Source organism: Mesocricetus auratus, unplaced genomic scaffold, assembly GCF_017639785.1.
Source record: "Mesocricetus auratus isolate SY011 unplaced genomic scaffold, BCM_Maur_2.0 Super-Scaffold_100691, whole genome shotgun sequence".
NCBI classification, from domain to species: domain Eukaryota; kingdom Metazoa; phylum Chordata; class Mammalia; order Rodentia; family Cricetidae; genus Mesocricetus; species Mesocricetus auratus.
In genome coordinates this window covers 4,766,977-4,791,975 of record NW_024429267.1, presented here as the reverse complement: position 1 = coordinate 4,791,975, position 24,999 = coordinate 4,766,977, and the positions used below count along the sequence as shown (strand labels likewise).

Below are 24,999 nucleotides of genomic sequence, written 5' to 3'. Positions count from 1 at the left end.
GCAATCACACCTGGCCTAGTGATGGCCTTTTTTTTTTTTTTTTTTTTTTTTTTTTTTGGTTTTTACGAGACAGGGTTTCTCTGTATTGTTTCGGAGGCTATCGGTCCAGCCCGGCCTCGAACTCACAGAGATCCGCCTGCCTCTGCCTCCCGAGTGCTGGGATTAAAGGCGTGGGCCACCACCGCCCGGCTAGTGATGGCCTTTAAAACATTATATTTATATAGAGATTGTTAAAATAGCAATGAACTGTTAAAGACTAAGCTTTTATGATCTTCAAGTATGGTCTAACTTTTCTCCCAGATACTTCTCCTGATTCTCACAACAAAATTAAACCTTTGTTTACAGTAAAGATATCTTAAATTCCCCTGCAACCTTCCTTGTCACCTAGAATTTTACTCTATCAGTTATGTTCCTATTCACCAAGTAGAAGTCACCCTATGATTTCAGATTTTTCAGCAACTCCTTGAAGAGGATAGATTTGAAACCGTTGGTGGATATGACACCTATAAAAACAAGGCAGGGCTCTCTGAAAAGCTCATGCTCTTGGCCATGTCTTTCTTTCTGAGACCCTCTCACTACCTGTTTTTTTTTGGGGGGGGGGGGGTTCAAGGCAGGGTTTCTCTGTGGCTTTGAAGCATGTTCTGGAACTAGCTCTTGTAGACCAGACTGGTCTCGAACTCACAGAGATCTGCCTGCCTCTGCCTCCCGAGTGCTGGGATCAAAGGTGTGCACCACCACCGCCCGGCCCATTTCATATTTTATCACCCTGAAATGCAGCAAAGTCAAGAATCAGGTTTTCTCTGAATCCAGGTCCCTTTTCTCAGGCAGCTGATGGCAGCATGGGGAAGCACCTCATCCCTGCTGAGAACCCCCTCTTTTCCACTTTGGAAAGACCCTAAGGACAAACCCTGAGCCTACTCAGATTATCAAAGATAATATCCCTGCTTAAGGTCAGTTGATCAGCAACTTGAATTTCATCTGTAAGCTGAATTCTCTTTTCCCATGACCTAGGAATTATTAGGCGTGTTAGAGGGTGGGGTGAGAGGGTGCAGAGGAGCATAGCAGAGCTATAGTGATTTCAAAACCATTCTGGGTTACGGGGGTGAGGGGGTGAGACTGCCTCAAACAACAATAAGAACAAAACAACTATGAGGAGACGTTATGGCAAATCTCTTGACTCTTAACTTGACATTCGCTAAAATGGAAGTTGCTGTTTTCTTGTGTAATTTATTTAACCCGTTAGCTTGGAGGCCAGCAGATAGGACTCAAGATCTTGATGGATCTTTATGAGGAGGGTGGGTGAAGTTCTCTTGATGACATTTGGAGATAGTGTAAGAGATTTCTGAAGAGATTGAGTGGGTGAGAAGTGCCTATCCTTAACTGAAGCGTAGGGTAGAAAATTCCAGCATAAGGAATCAAGAAACAAGCTTCCTCGAAGGCTAAAAAAGAACTAAGGGCTTAAATGTCCAGGTTTCCATGTAGCAGACACCACTGGAGATTCATTAGTGAAATCTTCATAGGTAAATACTATAAGTGATTCAACCCAAAAGCAGATATAATACAATTATTCTGTCATTCAATATGAATAAACATAATGACAAAAGACAGGTTCCACCGAGATTTGAACTCGGATCGCTGGATTCAGAGTCCAGAGTGCTAACCATTACACCATGGAACCGGTATGGTAGAAGTGCCGGCTTTGGATGTCTAATGGTAACAAAGTCCCGCCCCCGACCGGAAATAAACACTACGCCTTTCTCCCCTGCATGGTTGAGGAAAAAACAAGCCAAAGGCCTGTAGGACTTTATGCAGCCGGGCATTATAAGACTTTTCCATGTAAGCCTTCCCAAGCCGGGTGAGAGAGCGGAGCTCACTCCCGAGCATTCCACCCTGCCCACCTCAGCGGGGCGCCACTTCTCCGGAAGTACTTCCTGTGAGGGGCTGGGGCAGGACGGAAGTGACGCAGGGCCAGGGCGGGGCTCTTCACCGGGTCCGGCAGCTGAAGCTCGGCGCTCGGGTTACCCCTGCAGCGACGCCCCCTGGTCCCGCCGCTGTCGCCACCGCCGCTCCCGCCCCTCAGCTCCTCGGCCGCGCCATGGGCACCCGCGACGACGAGTACGACTACCTCTTTAAAGGTGAGCGCTTGGGCCGCCGAGTGCCCATTCGGGCCCGAGACATCCCGGGGGACCCGCGCGAGGGCTAGAGCCCTGCCCTGGACGGAGCCCGCCTCAGCGCTTCCTCCCTGCCGCCCCGACGGGGGTCCCGCGGGTCGTCGCAGTTCCTGCGCCTCGGGGAGGGCTGCCGGGCCGCATCGCCCCTCACTATGTGTCTTCCCCGATGGCTGCATTCCTCACGGCCGTGCAGTTTCTTCCCTGGGCATCTCGGGCCCCTCCCTCCCTCCTGGATGCACGCCGCCGGCCTCACATCCCCCTGTGACAGGCCCCTGCCTAGGCTCAGCACCCATATTGGGGCACCGACTCTGTGGGGTTTTTGTTTGTTTGTTGTTTGTTTTTTCCTTTTCATTTCGTTTCGTTTCCCTTCCTTCCGAGTGAGCCTTTCCTGGGCTTCGGCCAGATTCGCCCGTCCCAGGGCCCCCACCCCCATCCCCGCAGCCCTCGAGGTCAGTGTCCGCGGACTGCCCTCTCCCTTCCCACGGACAGGCAACTCTGTGCCTTTTCGTTTTCACAGAACGCGACCCGGCTGGTGGGAGGGAGCGCAAAGGAGGGCCACAGGGGCTGTCCATCACCCCTGGCGTGCGCGCACTTGTCGCAGTGTCCAGGCCGGCAGATGACTTCCCACCTCGCCTTTTTAACCCCCTTCCTTCTCTTGCCCCTGCCCAGCTACCTCCAGACCCGGATAACTCCTTTACTGGCTTTCGAGAAGGGGCTGCGGATGGGTGGTGGCTGTTATCCCTGCCAGACCTGAAGGCCCAGTTCCCGAACAGGAAAGGTTGTGCGCTGCACAAATACTAGCTAGCTTATCACTGTGGACTGGTTGCTTCCTGCTGCAATACTGGGAGGATCCAACAGGAAGGGAAGAGCCCTGGTTGGCCACCACATACCTTTCCCAAACTGTGGGAGAGGGTTAAAGTGGTGGCGTGCTCTTTTAATGAAACCAAGAATTTGTTGCAAGGTAGGGGAAAATGTGAAGCGGGTTCACAGAACTCGGGAGGATGGGGAGTAGACAGAGAATTGCTTATTGGTTGAGTCCGGAAAGAAGCCGAAGTGAAAGGATACAGTTCCCAGTGAAGAGAGTACAGTGAACGCTTTTTTTTGTTCATGAATGCGCTCTCACTTTCGTAGTCTTGCTCTGCTCCTGATTCAGAAGGGCAGCCATCAGTAGTGTGCTGAACAAAGATCGTTACCAGAGAGGAAGAAGCCATTGCTATTAAAGCTTTACTGTGGAGGGTGGAGTTTCAAGAGTGTGAGGCATGGTGTTTCTGGCTTTGCCATTGGGTGCCAGGAGTGGCTGACTTAAATGATGAAGCAGGAAATACTTCTTTTGCGTTACCAAATACAAGTTACAAGTCTTGGCGTATTAGCAGCTGGTACACCCTTACCATTATTTATCCCTCCGGGTAGTTATTTATAGGGTAAGTACCTTAAGTGTCTGCCCTTACTACCATGTTGGAAAATAATTTACAGATAGGAAAGTACCAAACTTTAAAAATACAAATAGGAAAGCCTGGTGTGCTGTGGTAAGCCTTTAAAATTCCAGCGTTCAGGAGGCAGAGGGAGGCTGATCGTGTGAGTTCCCAGCCAGAGTTACATAGTGAGACCCTGTCTCAAAAAATCAAAATCAAAACTAAACCCAAAACAAATAGGAGACCTAGAATGCTGAAGGCATCTGAGATGATGTGAAATTACTTAAATCCCAGGCGCGTTTGCGGTTAAGTACTGCGTAATGACAGTGAGTACCTAGTCTGTTTTGAAGTTATTTCTATTTGATTTGGAATGGGAAGGTTGGCTATAGAAAGCTGTTTATTTTTCCTAGGAATGTTAATTTATCCTAGAAAACACTGGCGTTTTATATTTGCCTGTGACTTTGGAAAAGTTCACTTTTCAAAAGTATTTTTAAAAATTTTTTGAGATTATAATTATATTATTTTCCCCTGCTCACCTTTTTTGAGCCTCTGTTTCCTCAGTAAAGGAAATCCTGTGATACCTTTTTGAGGAATAAGTGAGATTGTAAAATTTAGCTCTTGTGAGGACTTAACAAATGGTTATAAATGAAACTGCTACAGTTCTTGTCAGATTTTTGAGTCATAAATCTTTTAAAATTTTCAAAAGTGACATTTATTGATGTGTGTGCTAATGTGTACATAGCACGTGCGGAGGTGAGAACAACTTTTGGGAGTCAGTTATCTCCTCCCACCGCGTGAGTCTCAGGTGGAGCTCAGGCCATCAGGCTTGATGGGCAGCACCTTTACCCCCTGAGCTGTCTCCCCAAACCACCGTCTTGATGTTAAAGAACGTGGGAGCTTTATAGAGAAGCACAGAACTAAGAGACTTCTGAATTATTTTGTGTCTCTCTGGGTTCTGGTTTTATTTTTTGTACATTTTGCTGTATAAGACTGGGTGTTTAGAAAATTCTGCTGAGAAGAGTTTTCACTTTTTAGAAACTGCTACAGGATATGAGTCACTTTATTTTTCATTTCAACACTGATTACTTAGCCAATTTTTTACTTATACAATTATTTTAAAATGGTTTCATTCCACAGAGATTTATTCTAAGATGAACCATAGCATTTTTACTTTGGAGAAGGCTAACCTAGCACACTGCATAGTTAAGGAAGGAAATTGGAGTTTGTAACATTGAACATGAAGGGATATGTTTATCACATGGAGTGGAGTAGTCTAAATGGGAATGTGATGTGGGCAGATGAGGACAGTTCTAAATCATGTATTTGTTCTTGAAAATTAAAGTTTACCTAATGCTTTGCAGTGAAACCTAGGGAGTTTGTTTTATTTCTTAAAAGCATGCTGTGACTATGTAAAAACATGTTAACCTTGCACATAACCAGTGTGGTTAAGGTGCTGTGGGATAGGCAGGTGGCTGGACACCAAGTCAGAGAGGCACTTTCTGGAAGAGGTGGGAGCATAGCCTACTTTCCTGGCTTTTTCTTTCCAGGTGTCAAGCCATCAGCTGATCATCAGTAGAACCATCCCTGTCTTCAATCTTGGTAGCTTTTCTTTCACAACTTTTGGTTGAGCAACTCAGATTCTGAGGAAGCTGGGAGGACTTGTCTAGACTTCAGCATTATTGGTGCATTTTATTTTAAAGGCTTGTGAGGTTGGACTTTGAGTGTGCTTGAAAGTAGAAATAATTCCAAGCTTTTGAAAAACAGTATGAAAATGGTTAGTGATTTCAGCTGGTAAGTTTTAAAGCCAGTATTCTGTATGTCTGGTGAGGAGTTAAACAGTAAATGAGCTTACTAGAGAAGTATAAAACTAAATATGAGCTGAGCATGGAGGCTCGTGCCTGTGATTTCAGTACTTGGGAGGCCGAGGTAGGTGGATAACCATGCTTTTGAGCTTAGCCTGGGCTACAGAATGAGATCCTGTCTCAGAAAATAACAACAAAACAATAGTAAAAATACTTAACTGTGGTTAGAGATAGAAATTTTAAATTTAATAATAATGAATATGCTCTGCTTTTACAGTATTTAGCAGTCTGATATTTGCGGTATATGTAATATGTAAAGCATATATGCAAACAAATTAATATTAGATATTGGGTTGAGCTTCAGCAGATGAGACTAAGTTCTAGGGAAGCATTATATTATTTTAGGAATTATTGATATTTGTTATATAGATACTGTTATTTATGTTTACAGTCATGTTTAGTATCTGCTCTATAGATGGCTAAAATTGAAGAATACATAAATATATGCCCATTCAACCTAAGATATTAGTAATAGATGTGTAAAAATTACTGAAAATTCCTTTACATTTTTATTCTACCATCCATCCATCCATCCATCCATCCATCCATCCATCCATGTGATTATCTGTATGATGCTGGGGTTGTGTGCCATGGTGAGTGTGTGGAGGTCAGAAGTCTGTTCTCTTTCTACCATCAGCCTTGGCATCAAGTGCCTTTATCTGCTGAGCCATCTTGCTGACCCAGAAATTGATTTCTTTAATTATTGGTTATGAACATATAGTTTCCTACATTAAAACAAACAAACAAACAAAAACCAAGACACCAGTGGTGGGTAATAACTCAGTGATAAATCATGTGCTTAGCATGAGCCCTGGGTTTAGATCCCTAGCACCACTGGGGGGAAAATATAAATGTTGTCATCTTAATGAGAAAATGTATTTGGACTAGAAATGATTTAGTTTTGAGTCCACAGAGAAAGGTCCACTAAGATTTTTGTTTTGTTTTTTAATGGTGACCAATGAATTTTCTTTTGTTTGTTAGGTAATTCATTCCATCCATCTTAAATAGATCACTTGTTTTGATTTCTCATTTGGTTAGGAAATAGAAACATCTCTCCTTATCATGTCACATTTCATCACACACACACACACACACAAGAACTGGGAGATCTTGTCAGTAGCTAGTTGGTATAATTTTTATAGTGTTAGAGCATTTGTGAATGTTGAGTTGTTTACAAACTATTGCTGCTTTTCAAATAATAAAGTTAATTGGTTACATGGGGGTGGATTCTTCACCTTAGTATGGTATAAAGATTTGATGTTGGTGAGATAGTAAATTTAGTCATTAGTTAAAAGTAGAGATCAAAACATGCAGATATGGCTCAGCAACTAAGAACACTTGTTATTCTTACAGAGAACCTTGGTTCAATTCCCAACACATACATTGTGACTCACAGCCATTCTTAATCCCAGTTCCAGGGGACCTGCCAGGCATGCCTGTCATGTACATACTTGCATGCAGGGAAACCATCCATATACATAAAGTAAGACAACAAAAAACAAAAAAACACGCTGGGTGGTGGCGGCATACACCTTTAATCCCAGCACTTGGGAGGCAGAGGCAGGAGGATCTCTATGAGTTCGAGACCAGCCTGGTCTACTAGAGCTAGTTCCAGTACAGACTCCACAGCCACAGAGAAACCCTGTCTTGAAACCACCCCTCCCCCCAAAAAGTTCAAGAATGACTAATGTTTTAAAACAAAACATGAGCTACTGCTGGAGTTTCTGTGTGAGCTATACATTGTTCTTTGAAGGTGTTCCCCCACCGAAAGGTGATGTTAGCTAGAGGCCTTGCTCCTGTGTGTTCTTTGGCTTTAAATTGTGACTGACTTCTATATTACTGGTTGAAATGGGAGTGTCTATGAATTAATTAGATGTGTGCTAATCTTTGGTTTTTCCTTCTTCACTATACATACCCTCTAGTTAGTGTTGATGCTAGTGTAGGACCAGAAGTGATTCAAAGTAAATTTCCTCAGCAGGTTTTTCTGCCTCCCTTTTTACTATTTTTTTTTTTTTTTGGTTTTACGAGACAGGGTTTCTCTGTTTTGGAGGCTGTCGGTCCAGCCTGGCCTCGAACTCACAGAGATCCGCCTGCCTCTGCCTCCCGAGTGCTGGGATTAAAGGTGTGCGCCACCAACGCCCGGCCTGCCTCCCTTTTTAAAATTATACATATTTACTTTATGTCTATATGTATGAATGTATGTTTGTTTTGGTGGTGTATGGGCTTATGCCATGGTGTGTATGTATAGAAGTCTAAGACAGTTGGAGTTGATTCTATCCTCTCTACCATGTGGGTTCATGGGATTGAATTTAGGTCTTTAGGCTTAGCAACAAGGGCCTTTACCTGCTGAACCGTCTCCCGACCTAAGTTTCTGCTGTACTCTTGGAGTTGCTGAAGGATTGCTATTCAGGAAAGGTGTAGGGAGTTTTGGCTGAAGCCCAGACTAGGTTCTTGGCTGGGAACCCCCCCCCCCAGTTGTGCTCTGACTATTTAGCCTCTTACACTAAGAAACAACAGTGAATATATCTTATTAATAGGGATGCTCTATTAAAGAAGCTGGGATTCAACTTAACATCTACAGTAGTGGAGTTTGGAAATCAGCCTACTAACTAACCATTCTGTAAAACTGAAAGTGCATTGTTTTGTTCTCATGACCTTGACATTATTTTCCCTGACATCCTGTAAAAGCATTTAATGTCTGTTTACTAGAATATCCTCTAACTGACAAAGATAGAAATAACTTCTCTTTGCTGCACAGAGTCACTGCTGCAGGGATTTCTTGCTGAATCAGCTGATAGAGGAAGCCGGAAAGATATGCATTTGATAATGCATAGTTGTTATAGGGCCAGCTAGTGCTACTTCTGTGAAGAGAAAGGTGTGCACAATGGGCTCTCTGGCTGGAGTGCAGTCAGCCTTCTTTCCACACGTACCATCAAATCCCAGACTTTTGAGTAAAGCATGGCTTATTATTCACTGGCCTTAGCCTTTCATGTTGATTTTCTAGTTTGATGTCTGTATCAATCAGAAATAAATACAGTGTTCACTACAATACCAACAAAAAATTTTTATGCAGGAAAAATATTGTCTAGCTCAGATTCTGTAAACCTATAAACCCATTTTTATTTTTTTTAAGACAGGATTTTTCTGTGTAGCCTTGACTGCCCTGTAGACCTGGCTGGCTTTGAACTCAGAGAGCTACCTGCCTCCTGAGATCAAAGACATGTACCCCCCATTGTTCTTTAAACTCATTTTTTTTTCAACACAACTTGTCTGAAGTTGGACATGATGACACACACCTATAATCTCAGCAAGAGGATTTTGAGTTCTAGACCAACCTTGGTTCCAGAATGAGAGACCCTCTCTCTTTTTTAATAACCTATTTATTCCTACTTTATATGCATTGGTGTTTTGCCTGTATGCATGTCTGTGAGGGTGTTGGATCCCCTGGATTCCCCTGTAACAGGAGTTACAGATAGTAGTCAGCTACCATATGGGTGCTGGGAATTGAACCTGGGTCCTCTGGAAGAGCAGTCAGTGCTCTTAACAGCTGAGCCATCGTTCTCTCTCTCTCTCTCTCTCTCTCTCTCTCTCTCTCTCTCTCTCTCTCTCTCTCTCTCTCTCTCTCTCTCTCTCTCTCTCTCTCTCTCTCTCTCTCTCTCCCCCCCTCTCCCTGTCTGTCTGTCTATCTGTCTGTCTTTTTTTTTTTTTTTTAAAGACATGGAACTCTATATAAACCAGGCTGGTCTTGAATTCAGAGATTCCACCTGCCTCTGCCAAGACCCTCTCTTAAACAATTCAACTTGTTTCTCAACTTCCTGTTTCCTTTTGTTGTTTGTTTTGATACTGGGTCTCACTGTGTAGCCCTGGCTGGCCTGGATATGTAGATCAGATTGGCCTCAAACTCAGAGATCTGCCTGCCTCTGCCTTCTGGATGCTGGGATTAAAGGGGTACTATGCCTAGCTCAGAAATTTTTTATTTTATTTTATTATTTATGTGTGGGGTGTTTTGGTATGTCTGTGAACTTCTTGTGTGCAATATCAGCAGAGGCCAGACTAGGGTATCGGATCCTTGAACTGGAATTACAAACTGTTGTCTGGAGTTAGAGGGTTGTAAGCTATCATGTGGGTATTAGGAATCAAATATAAACCTGGGTGTGGCGATGTCTTGCTCTGATTTCTCAGACAGGCTTTATTTTACAAGAAAGATATCACTACACCTAGGTCCTCAGGAAGAATTGTTAAGAGCCAGTGCTCTTAACCATTGGGTCATCTCTCCAGCCCCCTCAAAATTCTTTTTTTTTTTTTTTTAAATTCTTTTAGTTACATTCATTGGAACTGGAGAGGTGACTGAGTGATTAAGAACTGGCTGTTATTAGGGAAGGTCCAGTTCAGTTCTCAGCACCTGTTTCTACTGCAATTCTCCTCTGTCCCCTGGGCACTGCCCCCCCCATACACATACATAGCATACTCACAGAGATTCATGTTTATACACACAGAAAATTACGTTCATTCATTCATTCATGTGTGAGCTCTGCACACACATGGAGATCAGAGGACAACTTTAGGAGTAGGCTCTCTTCCACCATGTGGGTCCTAGAGATGGAATTCTAATCCTCAGACTTGGCAGCAAGTGTCTCTACTTGTTAAATCATTTCACTAGCCCTATTTGAAAATTTAAAAAGTGTCATAGACTTTGGAGAGAAGTTACTTAGTAAATAAACTGCCTTCTATTCATAGGAAGTGAGTATAATCAAAATTTGTTTTTAAATTTTTTAGGGAGTCCTAAGTGAAAGTGCTTTCCCTCTTTACTTTGGCTTTGACTCAGTATGTCAGAATTGTTAGCTTCTGAGGGTTCCTGTTTGTCCATAGCGAGGTCACGTGCCCCTGTGGCTTTCTGCCAGTCTGTGAAGTGTAACTATTAAAGATGATTATAGTTTCTATGACCAGAGCAGCAAAGCTTGTAAGCCTCATGTCATGCCTCATGTTTTAGATGTGTTTCAGGTCTCACATCACACCTTGTCTTCAATGAAACTAGTAGAATGTACACGTTTATGCACTCTATGCACTGATGTATTTTGTTTGGTGTCTAAAACATGAATAACACAAGTTGTGGTTTAACTTTCAGAATACTTTCTAAGGTAGTGGGGTTGCTATAGATTAAAGGTAATTAATGTTTGCATCGGTGGCTACGATACCCTATGATTAAAATTGCAAAATTGCATTTTTAAGGGCGGGGGATATGTATCAGTGGTCCGGTATATGTGTAAGACTCTGGGTTTGAGTTCCAAGATAGGACAAAAAGAGAGGGGTATTTTTTAGATGGGGTGTTATATCTGATCTGTGCTGAGTTGATAATGTGTGAAAGCCATTATGCAGATAGAAATAAATTATAGAGCAAAAATTTTAATTGATTGGTCATAGACATAAGCTATTTGGTATTATGCCTCTTTAAAATCTTTGCTTGTATTTATTTTGAAGCTGAACGTCCTTCTATTAAAAGCATGTTGGTATTCTGAATGTGCTTGCCTTCATGCAGCTTATATTAATTTTTTATCTTTATCTTTTCAGTTGTCCTTATTGGAGATTCTGGTGTTGGAAAGAGTAACCTTCTGTCTCGATTTACTCGGAATGAGTTCAATCTGGAAAGCAAGAGTACCATTGGAGTAGAGTTTGCAACAAGAAGCATCCAGGTTGATGGGAAAACAATAAAGGCGCAGATATGGGACACAGCAGGGCAGGAGCGGTACAGGGCCATAACATCTGCGTAAGTTCATGGTTTATCAGTTCTGGCATAGGTTGGTATCATGTGGATTGCTGACTTTAAGTATTGTGAAGGCATAGTAGTCCTATCTTAACCTTGGGAGGTGTGTTCCAAGACCCTCCCTAGATGCCTGCAACCACAAACCCTGAATGTTTCCATTTGTGGGTTTTTGTTTTCTTTTTGATGTTTTTTTTATTAATGTTTTACCTGCATATATGTATGTGTACCACATTCGTGCCTACTGTGGAGGTAAGAAGATGGTAGCAGATTCCCTGAAAGTGGTATTAGATTCCCTGAAAGTAGAGTTACAAATGGTTGTGAACCACTATGTGGATGCTAGAAAACAAACTCCTGTCCTTCCTCTGCAAGAACAACCAGTGCTCTTAACTGTTTTGAGCCCCTGTATCTTTCCTCTTAATAGACCCTTTGCAGCTTTTCTTTGGCATGCCCTGGTTGCTTTTGGGGGCCATTATTCAGTAAACTAAGGGTTACTTGGACATAGAGAAGACCATAGATAATGGGAGGGCTACAAAGAGACTTTAACAGGCAGGTAGTTTATACAGTGTGAGTACATTGGACAAAAGGATGAGTCATGTGCTGGCCTGGATGAAGTGGAACACTGAGAAGTTTCATCACAATACTTAAAATGGTGGCAATTTAAAGCTTATGAATTATTTATTTATGAAATTTTCCATTTAATATTTTTGGACTGTGGATGGCTAGGTATAATACCTCATGTCTCATGTAAGGGACAACTACTGTCTACCACATCTACAGATATTGTGTGTATGTGTGTGTGTATGTGCATGTATGTGTATGTCCATGCATAAGTTAGTGTGTACATGTGTGTATTATTGCTGTGTATAGAGGTCAGAGGACAACCTTGGGCATTGTCCCTCACCTTCTACCTTGTTTGAGACATACAGTATTTGTTGTTCACTGCTGTTTAGCCAGGCTACCTGGCATATGAACTTCTGGGGATTTTCCTGTTTCAGTCCCACATCTCACGTAGGAGGACCAGGATTACTGTCCTCAGCTTTTACATGGGTTCTGGAGATTTTCATTTAGATCCTCAGGCTTAGATGGCAAGTTCTTTACCAGAGCCATCTCCCTGCCCTATACCATCCCTGTTTTGAGTTTTTTCTGGTGTTCCCTTCTACTTTGTGATTGTCTTTTGATAGTTACAATTGTTTGTGCTTGCAGATACTATCGTGGAGCAGTAGGCGCTTTACTGGTTTATGACATTGCTAAGCATCTCACATATGAAAATGTAGAGCGATGGCTGAAAGAACTGAGAGACCATGCTGATAGCAACATTGTTATCATGCTTGTGGGTAATAAGAGTGATTTACGCCACCTCAGGGCAGTTCCTACAGATGAAGCAAGAGCTTTTGCAGGTTAGTAATGTGAACTCCATAGTATTACAGTGCTTCTGCATTTCTCTTTTTGAACGTGTGCCTCTATTCTTTTTTTTTTTTCCCGAGACAGGGTTTCTCTATTTTGTTTTGGAGCCTGTCCTGGAACTCGCTTGGTAGACCAGGCTTGGTCTCGAACTCACAGAGATCCACCTGCCTCTGCCTCCCGAGTGCTGGGATTAAAGGCGTGCATCACCAACGCCCAGCTCGTTATGCCTCTATTCTTTAGCAAGGCCATTCTATGTGAGTCTGAAAAGTAGTGTGCCAAGGCGTGTCAGGGACCGACAAGGGTGCACCTACTTAGAAGCTGAGCACTTTGGGCTTTATGTAGGATCTGCTTGTTTCTTGATGCCCTTCTGGTAGCACTGCACTGGCTAGGAAGTCATGACGTTGTATTAGTGAAAATATTGTGAATATTTTCCTTTTTTTTTTTTCTTTTTGCATGTAAGGGATCTGCTCACAGAGAAGATGCAGTGCTGTGCCTGCCCCTCATTACAATGCCCCAGATTCCTCTTGGGTGTATTGTAAACAGAGAAGCCATTCTCTAGGCCCCTGCTCTGAGAACACCCCATTCCTCTAACTTTCTAAGTTTCCAAATAGTGTAGTAACAAAATTCTAAGTAAACATGCTTCTAGTTATGTACTTGCTAGGGAGGATGGCTAGGGCTGGAAATACTGGGATGTTCGATGATAAGTTATATATTTTGAATAGTTTCATTTATTTCCTGTGGTGGTATTTATTTGCAGCAATACTTAGAGGCTAATGAAAAATTCTTACTGTTAATTTTAATTTAACTTAATTAAATTAAATTAAATTTAAATAGAACAGTGTTTTTACCACTCCAGAAGTTGGTGTGGTTTAAGTGTTTGGTGTTTTGGGAGACTTTCTTGTGTAGTCCATATTGGTCTTGAATTCCTGGTCCTGCTTCTGCCTCTCAAGAGCTGGATGATAGGTATGTACCACCACGGCCAGCTAGGTCTTAGTCTTTTATCTTCCCTTTTGTGATCATGAGCTTCTCACATCTGCTGTTTTAGACCTTGAACAGTTGGGGAGGTAGCTCAGTGATAGAGGCTCTCCTAGCATTGGTGAGGCCCTGGATTGGATCATCAGCTCTATTAAACAACAATCAAATTTCGCAAGACTGAAAATTTCGTTTCTCTCTACAGAGAAGAATGGTTTGTCGTTCATTGAGACATCTGCTCTAGATTCTACAAATGTTGAAGCTGCTTTTCAGACAATTCTAACAGGTGAGATTTGTAGTTTTCAGGTAACACCAGAGAAAACTGGAGTTTTTGGTTTTTTGAGATGGGGTTTCTCTGTATGGCTTTATAGACCAGGTTGACCTCGAACTCACAGAGATCCACCTGCCTCTGCCTCCTGAGTGCTGGGATTAGAGGTGTGCACCACCACTGCTCAGCTGAAATCTGGAGTATTTGGAAGTGATTTAAACAAATTAATTAAGAAACTGTTATGCCATCTGAAAATGGCTATCATTTAAGAGCAAATATAGTAAGAGTTCCTTGGTGTTCACAGTTACAATGCTTGCACATTGAACTTCAGTCACTGAATTCATCTGGGAAAAAATTCTTTGAAAGTAATTTGTTCATTTTCTTGTGTTCAGGCCATGTAGTCTACATTTCATAGTCAAAAGGATGGAGTTACATGTTCTCATGTATGTTCTTTTTTGAAATGTACTTTCATAAGGTAAATACTGAGATCGTGACTATAGAGTGATATAAATGTCTTTTGAAATTAGATAAAAATCTGGCTGGACAGATAGCTCAAAATTTATGGATACTTACTGCTTTCCAGAGCACCTGAGTTGTGTTCCCAGCACCCATATGGGGTGACTCACAACTACCTTTAACTCTAGTGTCAGGGGCTCTGATGCTGGTACCTGCACACATGACAGACAGACAGATACACACACACACACACACACACACACACACACACACACACACACACAGAGATCAGAAATTAGAAAAAAACTAGGGAAATTACACCAAAATTAAGTGGGGAAAAAAAGCACTGATACTTTTTCCATGATATAGGAGTGTGTTCCTTATAAATAAAATCTGCTAAGTCTGCATATAGAAAAGTTTAAATGAGTAATGGGAAAGAGACAAAGTTCATGCTATTTTGGAATGTGGATAACCAAGTCAGCTTCTTGGAAAAGAAGACATTTTATTTGTGCTGACTCATATTTACTTTGGCTTTATTAGAACAACCAAATTATCAGTACATTTAATCTATTAGGAAGTACTTTCTTTTCTTTTCTTTTTTTTTTTTTGGTTTTTCGAGACAGGATTTCTCTGTGGCTTTGGAGGCTGTCCTGGAACTCGCTCTGTAGACCAGGCTGGCCTCGAACTCACAGAGATCCGCCTGCCTCTGCCTTCCGAGTGCTGGGATTAAAGGCGTGCGCCACCAACGCCCGGCCCAGGAAGTACTTTCATAGGTTATTTTCCAGGACACCTATATTAAGTCTTTCTTTCTCTCTTTCTTTCTTTTGTTTTTTTGAGATACGGTTTCCCTGTATAATAGTCCTGACTGTCCTGGAGCTCACTTTGTAGATCAGGCTGGCCTCAAACTTACAAAGATTTGCCTGCCTCTGCTTCCTGGGTGCTGGGATTAAAGGTATGGACCACCACCACCCGGCATTATGTATTACTTTTAAAAGATCTTATGAATCTGAATCCATTCAACATGTAGTAGAAGTCTTATGTGCTGTTCTGAAAATTAATACATAGAATTGTTTAGTTTCTTCTTATAATGTACACGTTTTAATGCTGTAGTTGTATTAGAGGGGAGCAGAATTTTAACTGTATAATATTTTTATTGTTTAAAAAATGTATGTAATATGCCTAGGAATTTAGATAATAGACTAGGAAACCTGATTCCTTCACTTATTTTTGGAGCTATAATCTTACTAATCAAGTTACTTATTCCTTCAAAGACTTTAATTTCTTCATCTGTAAAATTCAGATATGTTGGACTGTAGAAATGGCTCAGTAGTTATGAATACATGCTGTTCTTCCAGAGGACCAGAGTTTGGTTTCCACTATTCATGTCAGGCTGCTTATAACCACCTGTAACTCCAGTTCCAGAGGATCTGACATCCTCTTCTGGCCTCTGAGAGTGCCTGCACATATATAAGCATGAACACACATATAGACATACACATAATTTAAAATAAGTCTAACAAAGTTTCAAATACATTTGGTTAGTAATTGTTTTCTTCATGAGAGCACTTGTGCTTTTAAGTTTCTGCAGTATGATTTGATAAGGCGCAATTTAACTTGTTATTGCTACCTAAAGGATTTGTTGTTGTGTTGTTATCCTTACTCCACAGAAAAGAATGATCTGTCACTAATACTTCTGCTGTAGTTTCCAAAAATGAGTTAATACCTGTCAAGGGCTTAGCTATTCCTGGTAAATAATGAACATTTGATAAATCAGTAACTAAGTAGCAATTAAGGCATGGAAAAAAAAAACTTGTTAAAATATTAAATATTGGAGACTTGCATCTATTCTTTCTACTTGCCTGCCTGCCTGCCTGCCTGCCTGCCTGCCTGCCTGCCTGCCTGCCTGCCTGCCTGCCTGCCTGCCTGCCTGCCTGCCTGCCTGCCTGTCTGTCTGTCTGTCTGTCTGTCTATCTATCATCTGCAGGATTTCTCTATGTAGCCCTGGCTGTCCTGGAACTCATTTTGTAGACCAAGCTGGCCTCAAACGTAGAGATCCACCACCTGCCTCTGCCTGCAGAGTGCTGGAGTAAAAGCGTGTGCCACCATATTGTAAAACTGTTTTTTTTTTTAATAGTCAATAGGGAGCTGGAGGAGAATAGACAGTTGTGATACATACTATCTTTAAAAATAATGTTCTGAGTGATCTCACTGCAGATTGTTTTAAGCTTGCAGTATTTTGTTGAATACACAGTATGCCTGCAGGTTCTACTTTGTCTTTGTTTTTCCACCATGTAGGCCAAGCTGGCCTTCAACTTTCAGAGATCCACCTGTCTTTGCCTTGGAAGTGCTGAGATTAAAGGCATGTGCTACAGCACTTAGCTTAATTTTTAGTTAAAAAAAATTAAATCTTGTTTATTCATTTATATCAGGGGTGGGGTCATGTGGTGGTCAGAGGACAACTCCTTACAGCATTTGCCTATCAGGCTTGATGGAGGTTCCCTTTATCCACTGAGCCAAATGTTAAGTAACATAGTATTGGAAATGTTTTGTAATAGACCCACACTTTTTTTGGGGGGGGGTGTTTCGAGACAGGGTTTCTCTATGGCTTTGGAGGCTGTCCTGGAACTCGCTCTGTAGACCAGGCTGGTCTCGACCTCATAGAGATCTGACTGCCTCTGCCTCCTGAGTGCTGGGATCAAAGGCGTGTGCTACCAACGCCTGGCCCACACTTTTATATCCTTTAATCCTCAGTGATTCCAAGAGATGAGTTTTCTGGTGGTGCTTTGAGTAGTTGACTAGTGCCAAGGTGGGCTGGTGGATTGCTCCACCCCTGCCTTTCAGTTCAGCTTTGTCCTTTCTGCCTCAAGTTCACCAGGAGATTGGGTTGGAGAGGGGCATGCTGCTAGAGATCCAACTCTGTGTTGGTAATGCCAGGTAAGCACTGTACCAGCTGAGCTTCATCCCTAAGACAGGGTTTTTGACCACTGTTTTCAGAGGTGATTAAAATTTACAGTAACATTATAGAGGATTTGTGAGTAGCTGTACGCCATTTTCCTTAAGTGTTAGTGCCTTTTTTCTTTCCATTTACCTCTTCCCTTCCCCCCCCCCACAGATACAAACATAGACACACACACACACACACACAGCACCATGTGAAAGTAAGTGCTGTGTATACCTATAACCACAACATAGTGACTTAATGACATCAGTCTTTAGCAATAGTCCTTACTTAATATTTTGCCAGTTGTTCCAATAAAAACTTTATTAGTTTTTTTTTTTTTTTTTTTGGCTTTTAGAGACAGGGTTTCTCTGTATTGTTTTGGAGGCTGTCCTGGAACTCGCTCTGTAGACCAGGCTGGCCTCAAACTCAGAGATCCGACTGCCTCTGCCTCCTGAGTGCTGGGATTAAAGGCGTGTGCCACCAACGCCCGGCTTAGTTTTTTTTTTAAGTTTGGGATCAGATCATATATTCCATTCAGCTATCCTGTCACTGCTTGACAATGGTTTCTTCAGTTTTCCTTTGTTTACCAACCTTAGCATTTTTAAAAGGTACAGGCCACTTGTCAGTTTCTCAATTTGAGTTTATGATTAAACTGCAGTGTACAGTTTATAGCAGGAACACCACGTAGGTGGTTTCAGTTCATCATTTAGGAAGCTCTTGATAATAGGTTTGTCTCATTATTGGTAGTTCTAACTTTGAACTTTAGTTGAGGTGCTGTTAGCCAGGTTTCTCCATGTAATTAGTAAGTTCAAAGTAAATTCCTAATTTGAAGACTAAACTCTTAATTCTATGCCTGAAATAACTTTAATTCATGTAACATACTGGATCTTTAAAACAAAGCCAAAGCCAGTTTGGTGGTACATACCTATAATCTCAGCGTATGGGGGCTGTATGTGTATGAGGTCATCCTGGGCCATATAATAAGACCTTGTCTGAAAAATAAATAAAAATGCAGGGGCTAAAGTTACCAGGTATTAACTTCATTAGAATTTTTGAATTCTATTTTATTTTTGTGTGCATGTATGTGACTGTGTATGTGAGCAGTACAATTCAGGTCAGAGGACAAGTATAGGAGTCATTTCTGCCGGATGGTTCCCAAGGATGAAATGTGGACACCTTTACTCACTAGCCATCTTGCCAGCCAAGTACTGATTCTCTTCATTAGAGATAGTGGTAACTTTGTTCTCACTTGATGCAGAAAATGTGAGACTGTCTCAAATCTGAACCTTTTTTGATCGTTAAGAAATATACATGATGAGCTTAGCAAACAAGAAGCTTCTGCAGAGGCTGTAATGAAATTACCCAGGCTCCTGGGCTTTAAAAATTTTTGAAGGAACTGAAGAATTTTTTTTAAAAATTATATTTTATGTGTACATACATCTGAGTGTGTGTATGTGTGCCACATGCCTGAGGAGATCAGAATTGGGTGTCAGACTCTCTGGAACTGCAGTTAGAGGTGGTTGTGAGCTGCGTTGTGAGTGTGTGGGACAGATCAGGGTCCTTCAAGAGCAGCCAGTGATCTTAACCTCTGAGCCATCCCTCCAGCACCTATTGGAGCTAACTAATTTTAACTCTGTTCCTTAATTGGGAACAGATGTGTGTGATCTCCTTAGAATTATTTTGCCAGCTGTTCCACAGTTCCAACACATTAAAAAAAAAAAGCTTTGCCTTACATTGAAAGCTATGATATATCTGCATTTCACTTTATGTTTAACTCTCTTATGAGAGATTTTGGTGAAAGACAAAACAGGATTGCTTTGTTCTAGGTATTCCTAACCCTTGGACATCTTGAAAAGGGGCTGCATGAGAATTAACTAATCACATTCATTTGGTTCAGGCCTTTGAGGGAAGTATAGAACCTGCTCTGACTTAACATATTACTGACCTCTCCCCCACCATGAAGTAACTCTTTATAATCAGATCCTTGCTGGACAGTTCCTGGTTACCATTTTCTTATCAAAAGATGACACACCCAACATGAGATTTAAGTAAATTACTTGTGGAGATCTTCATAACTATTTAGATCTGAAGAAAAAATTTTCCTGTTTCCTTTTGTTTATTGCCTTGTTGGTATTTTTCAAAAGTGGATACATTTTTAGTGACAGGAGTAAACACAGCAGCAGTACCATTTCTTGACGAGTGCAGCGCTTGGAGACTGTTGACAACACTGCTCAGGTTTCTTGCTTTAAAATGAGCTCTCTTTAATTATTCACCTTTCTGTCCTCTAAGAAGTCTCCCTTTGTTTCTCCTCTGGTGTTTTGATGTTGTTCCCCTAACTTAATCTTCAGAACATCTTGTAAAGAAGTTACATTTTAATAGGGATCACATATTTAATGATTTTCTCTTCAAAAAGATGACCTATCCAGTTAGGTATTATGGACAACATAAAGAATGAATGGTATAGTTTAACCACGAGTTGATGATTATCATTATTTCTTAGTCACTAGTCTAAAGGGAACTCCTTTTCTTTGCCCTGGACACATTTCCATTCTATTGCATTCTTTTTTTTTTCTGTTTTTTCTCCTCCCTCCCTCCCCCTCCCCCTCCCTCCCTCCCTCCCTCCCTCCTCTCTCCTCACCTCCCTCTTCCTTTCCTTAACCCTATTCCCACTTTGAGATAGTGTATCATTGTGTAGCTCTGGTTGGCCTAGAACTCACTATGTAGACTGATTGGGTTGGTCTCAAACTCACAGAGATCCACCTACCTTTTGCCTCTTCTTCTCAAGTACTGAGATTAAAGATGTGTGTGTCACCACATCTGGCTTTTTTTTCTTTTAAAACATTTTTTTTAATTTAAATTAGAAACAGTCTTAACATATCAATCCCAGTTCCCTCTCCCTCCCATCCTCCCATGCCCCACACTAACCCCCATCCCATCCTCCTTCTGCTCCTCAAGGAGGGTGAAGCCTTCCATGGGGGATCATCAAAGTCTATCACATCATTTGGGGCAGGGCCTAGGCCCTCCCCTTAAAACAATTTTTAAAGTATTTGTTTATTGTGTGTCCTGTGAGGCTCATTAAGTCCAGAGTGTGAAAGGGAAGGTCAGACGATAACCTTAAGGAGTTAGGCTCTATCCTTTTAATATGCAGTTTCTGGGGATTGTACTCAGATTGTCAGGGTTAGAGGCAAGTACCTTTATCCACTGGGCATCTCACTGGCTATCCCTATCTCCTCAACACGTTACCCTTTGTATTCGTATCTTTAAACTTTAATCAATAGCTTGTCTTTATTGTATTCTTTCTCTGCTGCTTCTTTACCTTTGAACCACTACCAGCCATCTTAGACAAATTTTAGCTACTTCCCTAAAAACTATACAAAAAGGTACAGTCTTGGTGAGTATTTTTGTTAGTTCACATATTTTGTGTGTGTTGAGTATATATGCCCCATGTGTAGGGGTGATGAAAGAGGCCAGAGAGGGAGCCACAAGCTCCCAGAGCTAGAATTAAATTAGGACCAGATGTGAGCCACTGGACATGGGTGCCGCTAATTTAAGTCAGGTCTTCTGGAAGAGCACTGGGTTCTCTTAACCACTGAGCTGTATCTCCAGCCTCATTTACTAAGTTACTGCTGCTCAACTTTAGGGGAACTTGCTTTTTAAAGGTTTATTTTTAATGTTTGTGTCTGAATGCATCCTTTATGGATGTGTGTGCACCACATGTGTGTATAGAGGCCAAAGAAGGGCATTGAATCCTGTGGAACTGCAGTTACAGATGGTTGTTAGCCACCATGTGGGTGTGGAGATTAAACCCAGATCCTGCAAGAGCATTAACTGCTGTGCCATGTCTTCAGCACCAAAAAAGAAAAAAGGAAAAAAAAAAAGCCTGATTATCTCTTGTCGTGTGGCTTCCAGCTAACTAAAGCAGAATAGATCATATTAGCCCATTTTACTAACCATCAGTATAGGTTCCTGACCTATGACCTTTTTGAAATAAAGCCCAGATAATAAGTCATTTCATTTGTGAATATTTCAGAATATGCCTCTTAAAAATTGAAACTTAAATTCATAATACAACCACTAAAAATTTTATAGTAATTTATTACTATCTGCTATCTAAATAATATTAAACAGACTCAAGAGTTCCTTAAAAATTACAGTTTAAATTAGGATCCAGATAATGTTTACACATTATAGTTGGTTGATGTGTTTTAGAACTTGTTTTGAGAAGGGTCTCTCTACATAGCCCTGGCTGTCCTGGGACTCACTATGTTGACCAGGCTAGCTTCATAATCCATCTACCTCTTTCCCCCAAGTGCTGAGATTAAAGACATGTGCTATCATACCCAATCTTTTTGGAACACTTTGAATATATATCTTTATTTTCTGTCTTGTTTTACTGTGTAATTTTATACTTTTAAAGTTTAAACATTTTATCTCATATGAACAAGGCATGGTCCTACATAATCATATAACTATAGATCTAAAAATTTTAGTGTGTCCACAGTGTTTCTAGTGTGTGCCTCTATTCAAATTTTTCCAGTTTTATTAATGTCTTTTATAGAATTGACTTTTGATGTTTTTAATGACAAGGTCTCACTATGTAGCCCTGACTGGCCTGGTACTTACTATGTAGACCAGGCTAGCTTTGAGTTCACAGAAATCTGCCTGCATCTATCTTCTGAGTACTGGGGGATAAAAGGTTTGTGCCCCCATGCTTACCCATGTATTAATTTTTATTTAAATAGCTACTGTATTGGATAGTAGAGATAAAAATTTATACTCATCTGATTGTGTATCTGTCCTGTTTCTGCATGAACAAATTCACCAAGAGCAGTTTTTTCAGTGACACATGGAGCCCATATAGATTGTGTCCTTCCTAGTACATCCTATTGGATTGCCTGTTTCTAGAGTTTCCCTTCCTTGTGCTGGTATTGCTGTAGAAAGAATACTGGAAGGACAAGATGGAGGCCTATATACTCTGTTCTCTGTTCTTGAGAAGTATATTGTTTAATTAGATAGTGCAGTGTAAAGTCACTTTTAGTGAAGTCAGTACAGATATGGGGAAACATTGACTGACATTGAGTAGTTCCTCAGGTATCTACTCTGTGGAACTAAAGCAACAAATGAAGCAAATTTTTAGTCTTTAAAAGATTAATGTTTAGTGTAGGACTACAAGATTAATCTTGATATATCATGAAAGTAAAACAATACATTTAAATGTTAGATTATCTCCTTGAAACAATTTAACCTTAGCCCCAGAGAAGGACAGTGTAAGCAGGGGCCCTTTCTCTTCTGAAGCTCTTGGGATTTTAGTATGTTTGAGAAGTTGTGTTCTTCCCTACAGAACTTAGAAAACAGGTGTATCTGCTAGTAAAGATTATTTTACATTTTGTCAGTTTGTGTGGACTTTTTGGGGGGCTAAGTATATATTTTTACAATTTAATTTAGATCTATGCCCATAAATAGGACACTGTTTAATGTGGTGCTGTTTAATTAATGGATGAACTTTCCCCTCTGAAGTGAAGAAACCTTGTTACTCTTCTTACTGTAACAGAAATTTTTTTTTGTTTGTTTTTTTGTTGTGTTTTGTTTTTCGGGACAGAGTTTCTCTGTATTGCTTTGGAGCCTGTCCTGAAGCTCACTCTAGACCAGGCTGGTTTCGAAGTCACAGAGATCCACCTGCCTCTGCCTCCCGAGTGCTGGTATTAAAGGCGTGCGCCACCAACACCTGTCTCTACCGTCTCTTTTAGACAAACTTCTTTATGGGTTTACACACACTAAGTGTTTCTCTTTCTTTTGTCATTCAGAGATATACCGCATTGTTTCTCAGAAGCAAATGTCAGACAGACGTGAAAATGACATGTCTCCAAGCAACAATGTGGTTCCTATTCATGTCCCACCTACCACTGAAAACAAGCCAAAGGTGCAGTGCTGTCAGAACATCTAAGGCGTCTCTCTTCCCCTAGAAGGCTGTGTATAGTCCATTTCCCAGGTCTGAGATTTAAATATATTTGTAATTCTTGTGGTCACTTTCTGTGTTTATTATTTCCTCACACTTAAGAATCTTCTCATGTCTTGAGTCTTTTGATTTTGGCTTTATAAAATCATAAACTTTGTGTTGGATGACTGCAGTTCTTTTTCATGCTATGGCTTCTCTAGCCTTAGTTTAATAAACTGAATGTTTGAATTCCTCAGTTATTGTTTACTCTTCATCATGGAAGCCTGCCACTGTAGAACATAATAGAACTTGATCACTTGAAACTCAGACCTATTGGTCCTGATCAAATCTAAGACATCCTTAGAAATAAGCTATTATTTTGCACAGAGCAGCTTGTAAGACACTCTTCTCAATGCAGTACATATTTTGACAGACCTAAGGATTGCCCTATAAACACAACAGCATTTTGAGAGCTTGAAGATTTTCCATTGTGGAAGTCAATTTCTAAAATGCCTTAATAGGTCTATGTTGTAAATTTTTTCTTTAGTTTTTGTAAGCATCCAAGATGATGGGGATTCTTTTTCCTGAAAAAGAATTATCTTAATAAACATAAAGGACTGTTATATTTTGTGTAGGGCATCATGGTTATGGGGTCATAAGTTAACCTGCTGCCTGGCAGGCTAGTGAGCTTCTGTCTGAGGTGTCTCTGTTGCAGTGATCGGCAGCCTGAGTAGCTTAACCAGTCTCGTTTCCCAGCAGTGGGTTGTGTGACATTTTTATTACTCATGCAATAACTAGCTTAATGCTAGTAATATAGCATTTTGAAGTGTTAATTTTGTTTTTAAACCCTTCTAGTAAGTGAAATGCAGCCTAATTTTATCACCATATCCACCAACAAGCATGGGTAATTATTTTAACAATGCTTATATTTGAGTTGTACAGTGTATAATGGAATGTAGTTCAGTTAAACCCTTGGTTTTAGTATGTCTAAAGAATGCAGTGAGAGGTTAATTTATGCTCAAGTCGTACCACTTAAAGGCATGTGTTCTTTTAGTATGTAAAATGAAATAGTACCTTGAGTTTAAGTAGAATGCACTTAGGCATTGTAGGGTCCTGAAATAGATTTTTCCACTACATAATTGAAATTAATTGAGCAACTAGTTTCTCATTCAGAAATGTGCACACTAATACTTAGTTTTACTTCCTTGTGGATAATATTAAGCACTTACTCTGCAGTTTTCTGAAAGTTAACTGCAAAGATATTGTTCAGGATGATGGGATACCTGCAAAAAAAAAATGTGTGGGCTTGCATAGATGACTACGATTCATGGTTAATCTTCTGTTCTTTGCAGTGCTCATGATGTGTGGGGAGCACAGAAGGCATTGCTTTAGTCAGTCATTTTGTTTTCCTTTTGTAGCTATTTGTTATTTTAGTGTATTGATTATAAATATTCTGTCTATTTATAAATTGCTACTTTGTATTTTATGCATGCTCTGTAATTTGATCTTTTTTTTTTTTAGTTTTTGATTTGGAGTATATTCTCATCCTAATAAACAGTTATAGGGGGACTATTCCCAGTGTTGTCAGATTATATTTTTCCTCTGAATGCTTTGGATGCAACCATGGCATACTGCTTCTGATGAGTGAGAGAGAGTATAGCTCCTTGCATTGCTGAGTAAAACTTGGATTGGGGGACAACAGTGTCAATTGAGGTGAGGCTTTAGATTTGTAGTTCAGTTATACTCCTCTTGGAGAAGTATTACGAGGAACAGTGGTGACAGTTTCTGTACTTTCCTGTCTAACAGTGTCACTAGAC

General features: G+C 40.8%; 1 protein-coding gene and 2 non-coding genes across 3 annotated transcripts; 1 reads left to right on the top strand and 2 right to left on the bottom strand.

The window, feature by feature from the left end:
• Positions 1-1,606: 1,606 nt before the first annotated feature.
• Trnaq-cug lies at positions 1,607-1,678 on the bottom strand. Its single transcript has one exon. It is a non-coding gene; the product is annotated as a tRNA-Gln (tRNA).
• A 289-nt stretch (positions 1,679-1,967) lies between these two features.
• On the top strand, positions 1,968-23,438 carry Rab11a (RAB11A, member RAS oncogene family). The gene is made up of 5 exons (XM_005075551.4): positions 1,968-2,135; positions 11,014-11,209; positions 12,410-12,603; positions 13,788-13,868; positions 23,052-23,438. Exons 1-5 carry the CDS (start codon positions 2,096-2,098, stop codon positions 23,189-23,191), a joined length of 651 nt encoding a protein of 216 aa, XP_005075608.1. The 5' UTR covers positions 1,968-2,095; the 3' UTR covers positions 23,192-23,438.
• On the bottom strand, positions 13,062-13,191 carry LOC121137698. The gene has a single exon (XR_005875009.1). It is a non-coding gene; the product is annotated as a small nucleolar RNA SNORA11 (small nucleolar RNA).
• Positions 23,439-24,999: the final 1,561 nt, after the last annotated feature.